This window comes from Phyllobates terribilis, unplaced genomic scaffold (genome assembly GCF_046119375.1).
Source record: "Phyllobates terribilis strain yellow unplaced genomic scaffold, ASM4611937v1 Scaffold_3187__1_contigs__length_87007, whole genome shotgun sequence".
Lineage (NCBI taxonomy): Eukaryota > Metazoa > Chordata > Amphibia > Anura > Dendrobatidae > Phyllobates > Phyllobates terribilis.
Genome location: NW_027365941.1, coordinates 73,729 through 84,307, shown reverse-complemented (window position 1 = coordinate 84,307; position 10,579 = coordinate 73,729). Strand labels below are relative to the sequence as shown.

Here is a 10,579-nt window from a genome sequence, read left to right as displayed (position 1 = left end):
CTAAGAACCGAAATCACAAGCACTTACTACTAGCAAATACTTGTAAACCTAGAAAATCAGCCAAATACAATTAATAATATCGCTCCAAAATTATAATGATGAACATAAGTTCTATCGAAAGATATTTAGGTGCAAAGTTCATTATTTAAATAAACAGAACAAAATTTTGATGATATCGAAAGATATTTAGCTGGAAAGTTCATGTACCTCGAGAAAAAACAGAACAAAACTAATACAAGGTCGAAATGGAAAGACAACAAAAAGAACCATATGATATGAAGTCACGGTATGTACGTACTACGTGCACAGTCATTCGTATCCTTACCCTTCCTTCAGTTGTGCATCCAGCAGCGCCGCCTGACCTCTCCGTCGTCATCCCCCTTAATACCGACGCTGCTCAGCCTAAAGAACGACTCTCCCCAACGCCCAAAGAAACTGTCCTCGTCTGCCGCCAGCTCCTCCACCATGGCCCGAGTCCGCTCGTCCTCGAACAGAACTGAGTCTGAGTGGAACAGCCCTTTGCGCGCTGCCAAGTTCTTGTAGTACTGGTTGTCGAACAAAGATGACGTTTGAGGGTCATTGGAGACTGTTGCCTTAGCCGCTTCGACAACTGGCACTTGCATGCATTTCTTCGCCAGCTGGGCTGCGTAGCTCTCGTCTAATGACGAGTCCTTCGCTCTCGCCTTCCCATTTGAGTCCACTTGTAGTCGGTCGCTGAACGCGCTGCAGTGCGCTGACCCTATGGTATGCGCTCCTGCATTCATTTTTTTTTGTTAGTGAATATAGCAATTCTGGGTTATGATTTAAAATAGTGTCATAAGATTGTAAAAGTCCATTGAATATAGCTCAATAATATTAGAATAATAATTGCAAAAAGTCACATGGATTAATATTAAGATAATAAACCAAAAAATTTGTCATAATTTTTAAAATTTGTCATAATTTTTAGATTTCCTTATATTGTTCTATAATATTTTGTTTCCTTAAATCTCTTGATTCTCATTTCCTTAAAACTCTCTCAAGAGTTGTATATATCATCAATCAAGGAAAACACTTATTTCATTATTTAACATTTACATGGTATCAGCCTACCCCAGTCCTCCAAAACCTAACCTTTCTATCGTCTTCCTTCCATCGCCATGGTGAACGATGACTCTTCCAGCACCACCACCATCCTTTCGGTCGCCGCCTCTAACCACCACCCCACCATCAAACTTCCGCCCCTTTAATTTCATCTCGAACGCAGCAATTACTCGCTATGGCGTCACTCCATTCGCTCGACGCTCACGCCTTCGCCCTCGAATTATTTCTCACCCCTGGAAATGTCCCGCCGGAACTCCTGCCCATTGATTCGGCAAACCCGACAGTCGTCCGCCAAGCCAATCCAGAGCACGCGACATGGTTGCAAAAGGATCGGTTGATCCTCCTATGGCTCCAGTCCACCGTCTCACCGCCCCTGCTGGCGCATATTATGCGCGCCCAGACCACCGCAGATGCCTGGACCATACTCGAGCAGATGTTTCATGCTCAAACCCGTGCCAATCAAATGCATCTCAAGCATCAACTTCACACTTTTCCTAAAGCTTCGCTCTCTATTCTTGAATATGTTGAAAAGAAGCGTTCCTTTTCAGATTCATTGGCCGAATGCTCTTGTATTGTGCCGGATGACTGTTTGTTGAGTGCGTCTTGCACAGCCTTGATGCTTCGTACTCTGCGTTCCGCAACGCCTTCAATATGCGCCTGGGTACTATCACATCGCATCAACTTCTTGGGATGTTACTTGAAGAAGAGGTTCGTATTAACGAGCAACAGGGGGCATTGACGTCTTCACAGCCCGCGTTCTCGGCCAACTACACCAACCGCAGCCTGCCCCCTCCAATTCAGCTCCTGCTGATGCGTCTGCTCGGCCACGACCAACGTGCCAGATTTGCCGCAAACTCGGGCACGAGGCGCTCAACTGCTGGCAGCGCCACAACGTCGATCAGTACCCTGCTACTAAGGTGCGCCCTCCCAAATCAGGCTCTTCCAATGGTGGTACCCGGAATCGCCAGCCCTCGGCAGGCTTACTCCCGCCTCGGCTGCTCCTAATCAGACCTCGCCATCCGCTCTTACTGATCCAGCGTGGTATTTTGACACGGGCGCGACAAACCATGTTACCGCAGAGATGGACAATCTAGCTATCCAATCCGAGTACAACGACAATGAAGGCTTGCAAGTCGGTAACGGTACGTCACTTCCTATTACACACTTAGGCTCATCTAATTTACCTTCTTTGCGTGAGCCTATTAATTTTCACAACATCCTTTTCGTTCCTCAAATTAAGAAAAGCCTCCTTAGTGTTTCCCAACTTACATCTGACAACAATGCATACATGCTATTTTTCCCTACCTTTTGTCTTGTAAAGGATTTGCAGGGCATGACGCTACTCCGAGGAACCGTTGAGAATGGACTTTACCGACTCCATCCCCCACCACGCACCACTTCAAATCCCACAACCCTCTCCTGTGTCTTCCTTGGCTCCAAAGCCGACCTTCAAACTTGGCATAAGCGTCTCGGTCATCCGCATGAATGCAGTCTTAAGCGTCTTATTTCTCGTTTTAAACTTCTTGTGTCTTTCAATAATTTAAAGAGTATTTGTGAGTCCTGTCAGCTTGGGAAGAGTCACCGACTTCATCTCCCGAGTCTGCATGAACGTAGCTCTACACCTTTTGACCTTGTCTACTCTGATGTTTGGGGCCCCGCCCCTGTTTCGTCTTTCAATGGTTATCGCTATTTTTTGATATTTGTGGATGATTGCACCAAATTTTTTGGATATACTTCCTATCTCAGAAATCGCAGGTACTTCACTACTTTCAACTCTTTCACAAAATGGTCGAAACACAGTTCAATGCCAAAATAAAACTTTTTCAATCTGATTGGGGTGGCGAGTATCGTACTGTTTCCACTTTCCTGCAAACACAGGGTATTGGTCATCGTGTGTCATGCCCCCACACGCAGTCACAAAATGGTTCAGCAGAGCGCTGCCATCGCACTATAGTTGAGAAGGGTCTCTCCATGCTAGCCCGAGCTCGTCTTCCCACTTCCTTTTGGTAACATGCTTTTCACACCGCCGTCTACCTGCATAACCGCACCTTATTTGTTGTCACCTCCCACCAATCACCTTTCGAGCTCCTTCATCACAAAACACCTGACTACAACTTCCTCAAAAGCTTTGGCTGCCTCTGCTACTCGTTTCCGCGTCCCTACACCGCCAACAAACTTGAGTTTCGGTCTCTTCCTCGTGTGTTTGTCGGTTATAGCTCTCTTCACAAGGGCTATCTGTGTCTCCATGCCCCATTGCGTCGTGTCTATGTCGCCCGCCATATCATCTTTGATGAGTCGACTTATCCCTATCCCGACCACTGTGACTCCCCTGCGTTCCACACTACTCCATCCACCACCACTGTTCCGCTCTCTCTCCTTCAGCTAGCATCAAGCCCTACCACACCTACTCCATCACCGCCACCTCCCACTTCCCCATCACCACCTCTGGCTACCCCTGCACCAGCTCCTGCCTCACCACCTACCATCACTGTGCCTGCCTCCACGGTCTCCCCGGAGTGCTCTCCTGCAGGCTCATCACCGGACCAACCAGGTATTTCCCCTCCTCCATCTCTTCCTGCATCTATTACTCATCCATCCTATTTTCGTGCAGCTGACTCGAGCCACCATCCTATGACTAACCAAGCTCGCACTAACAACCTCAAACCCAAAGCCCTTACCTCCACCAAACATCCTCTCCCAGATGTCCCTGATCTTTACATTGAGCCCAAAACACATTCACAAGCCTCTAAATGTCTCGAATGGAAACATGCAATGCAAGTTGAATTTGATGACCTTTTGCGTAATGGGACGTGGACACTCATTCCACCACCTTGTAATGCTAAAATTGTTGGTTGTAAGTGGGTTTACAGGATCAAGCGCAGGGCTGACGGATCCATTGAGCGCTACAAAGCTCGACTAGTGGCGAAGGGCTTCAATCAGGAAGAGGGAGTAGACTATGTTGATACATTCAGCCCGGGGGTTAAGCCGACTACTATCCGCCTTGTTCTCTCTATTGCTCTCACACTCCACTGGCCTATCCATCAGGTTGACATCAATAACGCCTTCCTGAATGGTGACCTCTTAGAGACCATTTACATGGCGCAGCCACCTGGCTTCTCTGATCCCTCTCGGGCCTCTCATGTCTGCCTCCTGAAGAAGGCCTTATACGGCCTAAAGCAAGCTCCCAGGGCCTGGTTCACCAAGCTTCACCTATATCTCCTGTCATAGGGCTTCATTGGCTACAAGTCTGACACCACTCTGTTCATCAAGCGGTCTGGCTCTCTTGTCCTTTACATTCTTGTCTATGTTGATGACCTGATCATTACAGGCTCCAGCGCCGCCGCCGCCATAGTTGATTTCACATCCTCCATCACACTCTTGCAGCAGAAGTACATTCGAGACCTCTTTCAGCGCAGCAAGATGACTGACGCCAAGCCCATTGCCTCTCCTGCTGAGCCCGGATCTCGGCTGGTCCAGTCTGGTGACCCTCTCGCCGACCCATCATCATATCGGTGCATTGTTGGAGCCCTGCAGTATGTCACTATATCACGTCCTGAGATTTCCTATGTTGTCAACCGTGTCTGCCAGTTCATGCATCGTCCTACAAAGACTCACTAGGCTGCGGTGAAGCGTATTCTCCGGTACCTGAAAGGCACTATTGCCTCCGGGCCTTATCCTTCGCCCATGCAGTGACCATCGCTTGGTTGCCTTTTCTGATGCTGGTTGAGCCTCGGACGGCGACGACTGCCGCTCTCAGCACGACTTTGCTATTTACTATGGCGGGAACCTCATCAGCTGGTCCTCTAAGAAACAACAAGTTGTTGCTAAGTCCAGTTCTGAAGCGGAGTAACGTGCCGTTGCCTTTGTTTCCACCGAACTCATTTGGCTGCAACAAGTATTACAAGAGCTTCAAGTGCCTCTATCGCCTCCGCCCATCCTTCTGTGTGACAACCTCAGCGCTACTTATATGTACGCCAATCCTGTCTTCCATCAGCGCTCCAAGCATATCAAGATCGACTATCATTTTGTTCGTGAGCAAGTTGCTGCTGGTGCTCTTCATGTTCGTCATGTCAGCTCTGTGGATCAGATTGCGGATATCTTCACCAAGGCGGTTGGTACAGCTCGGTTTGCAACACTACGATCCAAGCTCCATGTTCTTCCACCTCCATGAGCTTGTGGGGGGTATTAAGATATAAACCAAAAGATTTTTCATAATCTTTAGGATTTGTCATAATCTTTAGGTTTTCTTATATTGTTCTATAATATTCTGTGTCCTTAAATCTCTTGATTTTGATTTCCTTAAATCTCTCTCAAGATTTGTATATATTGTAAAGAATTCTTCATTCATCAATCAAGGAAAACAATTATTTCATTATCTAACATTTACAATTACGCATATAGAGATTTGGCCAATTCAATTTTTTGGGGACTCGATCCTTTCTTCTCTCTTATATTAACTGATCGATGCCGTTGAAACAAATTAGACCTAATTTTAGAAAAAAAATGACTTTGTATTTTATTTAATGGAACGCCTCTATACAGTGAACTTCATCTAGAGCTGGCAACTCAGGACCGGAAACGGATGAACCAGACCAGTCAAAAGCAGTCAAACTCTAAACAGGGAATCGGTCTGGGACCGCCGGTTCATCCACTTCCAAGATTCCGGTCCCAGTTCAACATGAGTTTGACCATTCTTGAACTTGAACTGAAAATCAACCTCCAATTCAAGATGCTAAAAAAATTAATTAAATGTTTTTACATAAACCTTTTATTTAAATAATTCAAAAAATAGTTTTAGTGACGTGTTATTTAATAATGGAGGTTTTGTATAGGTACCTTTGAGCCGAGCCTTATACATAAGTGCAAATTAACGTTTTTCACATTAAAACTTTACTCATGGCTGCGAATAATGTTTATTCGCACTAATGTATAAAGTTCTATCGCAAGATATTTAGCCACAAAGTTCATTACTTAAATAAACTTTAGTAGTTTTCTTTACATATTTTAGTTTTATTGTATATATTATGTTTTATTTTTAAAAGATTAGAAACTTGACCAAAACTGGCGAGAAATCTGTTAAACCTAAACCGTCCTGAAATTCAAGGTGAAGGTGGTTCATGTTCTGGTTCAAGAACCGGAGCTGCCTGTCCATGAACTAAGGCCCATCTCTAACATCACCTGATCGAGCTAATTCCCGTAGTTGAGCCTCTCTTTCTCGATGCTTCAAACTAACAACGTAACTTAGCTAATTATAGGCAACCACTAGCAATTAACAGAAAAGGTTCCAAGCCTACGATAACATTCTAAACAATCAGAAAAACCTAGATTAATCTTACACGTTATTTACTCATAATTGCCTAAGATACATCCTGATTAAACTTCATTTAATATCTCTAATTCTTTTAAATTTCTTCATGCTCGCTAATCCAACATAACTTAGAAATACTACTTAACCCAACACATTTTAAGTAGTTGCATGCAATGCATACAACTTATAGAACAGAGTATATGGAATGAATCTATAAGTAGAAGCTTGTCATAAATTTAATTTCAACTCAGGGAATATGGATGAAGAAAATATTAGCTTCTAACTGTTGTGTCCATTGACATAGTTTAAAACACCTGCTAAATAAGTAAAGTTGGAATTTGATCAATTCAACTGAAATGGTTGCATGCAATGGATATGGCTTCTGAAACAGAAGATATGGATTGAACGAATCGATAATTGGATAACTGTAATTTGAAGAATTACCGGAGAGGACAACGAGATCTTGCAAAGATAAACCTTTTGAAGAGAAAAGAGTGATCATTTGATCCAGGGTGAAGGTTGTATCAACAATGTTGGGTCTGACATTTTCAATGGCGGATATTCTTCCATCTCTCCTCCCTGTTGGGATCTGAATCAAAGGACCCCAACCTACACACACTAACACACATAAGTATAATACCCAATTCAATCAATTTGTAGTTTGTACATTGAAATTAATAAGAATATTTAAGTACCAGGAAAACAGCGTCCCTAGCGGCCAAAGCAAGAACATCAGCACATGAAACAGTGAAAGGGCAGAATAATTCAAGACTGCTCTTTGCTGCATCTATGACTTGAAACCCGCCAAGTGATGTGTTTGCCGGGTCGGATCTCTCAGTTTGTTCCCTTCCAACAACACTGACCCATCACACCCCTACCAATTTTTTATATAAAAACAAGTAAAATCGAGCATTAAATTGATTGATTAAATAAGTACTATAAATGTATGTGTTGCAGACCTCAACAAAGCAGTCATGGAAGAGAAGCCTGAGAAGCTTGCCGGGTACAGAAGGGTCAGAGGAGGCAGCTGATCTGACTGCTTCTCTCACTATAATCTCCACTGTTGGGCAAGATAAGGCATAGAAATCCATGGAGAATCCATGGCTACAGCTGTACATTAAGAAGAAGAACAAAACCGACAGAAATTTTTTCATCTCTGATCAGGATTTTCTCCCCCTTGGATATTAATTTAGTGTTATATACGGGACACTGCATTTAAGGTTGTTTGAGCTTCTCTATGACATTCAGTTCTATCCTGCAATTTCTATCACAACAAGCCGTATACTCTGTACTCATAAATTCATAGTGATGTTCATCATGTCACTCTCTTAATTTGTATTTTTGTTTTATTGTAAATGCTTTTATTGCACTGGATCCAGTGCGAGGTCCAACTACCCAGAGTTTAAACCTCATGGTTATTGAGTATGCCCACTAAGAAGAAGGTGAAAGCAACTGTTAGGTAAGGGAATTAACGGTAAGCCAGTTCTTCTCCACCTTTTTTAGTTTTAATAAAAATAAATTAAATTATTTAATTACTTTTTTGAGTTTAATATATTCAGGTTCAACGAAATTGAACATGGGAACCGGCATTGAATCACATGAGAGTCGCTCACAACTGAATCAAATAGAGAATGATAAAGCGCGTGTGTAACGCTCACAACTGGAGCGAGTTGATAATCTAAAGTGAAAACTGAAATCAGAATACATGTGGTGCAAGTTGTAAAGGAGTGATTATCGTCCTTACTCGTGTAGCTCCAGTAAAGCGCAATCAGCAAGTTGATGTAGCCGTTGCAAAATCAAGAAGAGGAATCTTGCTGACTGATTAGAACATAGAGTCTAGCTTACGTGGACTAAATGACTCGCCCAGTAGAAGCAAGACTAGAGCTCATCTATAAATAGCCTAGAGAAATAGAAAGATAGGTTACAAATTCTTTTTATTTTCTCTCTGTGTAATCGAGTGTTCTAATAGTGATCTTCGTGTACTTTGAGAAGTATTACAAGTAAGAGTTTCTAAAAGAGTGTTAGAAAGAAAAACTAGAGTGATTGAGTTTTTCATCTCATTATAAAAGCTTGATTATTACAAGAAGTTCGATGAGTATTATCCTAGGTCACGCTAACCAAAGGTTCTCATTTAATGGTCTGAAATCTTGTGTGTAACTCTTATTCCGCCTTGAGAAAACCGAGTCTTGTTGAATCTCAGTTTCCTAGAAAAGACCGATCCAAAATCTGATATCAAAGCTTGATTCAAGTCTTCAGCCAAGGAAGTGGTCTTTCGTCTGCTGGATGGCAACACAAGATCGTTTGCCTACTAGAAGTCGGATGTTCCGTTGGGGGGGGGATTGATTCTGATCGCTGCGTTCTCTGTCACCTTGCAGCTGAAACCTCCCGTCATCTTTGGTTCGATTGTCCGGTTATACTTCGGATCCTTGATATTGTTCTTAGCTGGATTGACGTCCACACACGGAAGCCAAGTCTGAGGGATTGGTGGATCTGGTTCGCGGACTGCAATAAACGGGCAAATAATGTTTATCTTGTTCGATTGCTTGCTTTTATGGGTGTAATTTACTTTTCCTGGAAGCTTCGTAATGATGTAATCTTTAATTCTAAGGTTATTGATACTGACGGGGCGGGTAGAGATATTATCAACTCATGTAAGTTTAGGATCATCCATAAACTTAAGACTAGTACTGGGAGAGGGAGAGCGATGATGAAGCGTCTCCTTAGATGATGGTTGTAATTTGCTTGACTTCAATGAAATTTTTTACCTCGTGGCAAAAAAAAAGTCTTCAACACTAATCAAAATGGCGAACAAGAACTCTGGAAACTTCATCCTTGGAATCTCCCTCAACAAACCTCATGTTCTCTTACGTTAGGGGGAAAGAGTGGTGGATCAATATAACTAAGAACTACATTCAACAGACCGATTACCAATGCTGGAGAGTAACCTAACATGGTGGCGGCAAAATTCCTAAAGGTCTTACTGATGGCAAATGGGATGAGAAATACTACACTATTATAGAGAAGAATGCAAAAATGATGTAGGAAGGTTTGCGTCCCGCATCGAAGAAGAAGCCGTTTTGCGGACAATGCAGGAAATGTTGAAAACATGCGCCCGGTGTCAAATTACTTATTATTATACCTTTCCGGATAGGGAATCTCGCCACGTTCAAGACTCGTTCTTATGCCATGAGCTCTGGGCATCCGATCCATTTAAGCTTGTCTTGGGCCTCAAAACGAGCTTTTAAGTTTTTTTTTGTAATTTCGGGCTTTTCCCTTTTTACCTAATTTTCGTACTAGGGTTTCTATTAGATATATAAAGACTTTCTATTTTGTAACCGTCACTTATGTTTTATTCAATAATCAAATTCGAGGTTTTTCTCTTTTCTGGTGGATTTCACAGCAATACCGAACACAAGTTTGTCGCTTGCGAACTTGTTTGTCTTTTCGGGCTCAACGCTTGCTAATCCTTGGTTATTTTGACTGCGTCACAAAAGCTCGACATCTGATCCTCAATTATCTCACTAAGAAGGACGTCGATAAGGTAATGAGCATTCCAACAGCTAAAGAAATGTGGAAAGCCATACTAGATATGCACAGAGGAAGCGAGGACAGGGTGAACAACCAAAATTTCGAGTTTCAGCTAGAGTTTCATTCTTTTAAGATGGGCGAATCTCAATGAGTCTCAGACTACTAACCAAGATTCTAGGTTCTAGCTGACCTCGAGTCAAAGTAGAATCTTGGGAGCTATTGCCGACGTTCATCATTGGAGTCTACTAGAAGTTTGAAACAACCAGAAGAATTATGCTCATGAAAAAGGAAATAAAAGAAATTCCAATCACTGTTCTAGCTAGAAAGTTTCAAACGCAAGAGGACGAAGACAAGGTTGTAGAGAGCCTCAAGCGACTCTAAGGGAAATGCGTTGAAGCTGTATAAAGTCTTTAAGACAATGGAAAATGAAGAATCCATATATCAATATGACGACCTCGAAGTAACCATGATGACGTAGATGGTCAAACAATTTCTAAAGAGCAAGTCACCCTTCAAGAACAAATCCACCAAACAGAGATATGAAGGACTACATCTGTTACAAATGTCAAGAAAAGGGACACTTAGCAAAGATGTGTTCCACACCTAAGGTCTCAACCAGTTTTAGCGATCCTCAGAAGGCCTACTTCATAACATGAGGTG

General features: G+C 42.8%; 1 protein-coding gene across 1 annotated transcript; it reads right to left on the bottom strand.

Moving 5' to 3' along the window:
- Nucleotides 1-332: 332 nt before the first annotated feature.
- Nucleotides 333-7,804, bottom strand: LOC141247561 (uncharacterized). The gene is given in 6 exon segments (XM_073669238.1): nucleotides 333-754; nucleotides 6,836-7,005; nucleotides 7,091-7,232; nucleotides 7,235-7,265; nucleotides 7,351-7,501; nucleotides 7,716-7,804. Coding segments are annotated over 6 exon segments (1,005 nt in total).
- Between the last annotated feature and the right edge of the window lie 2,775 nt (nucleotides 7,805-10,579).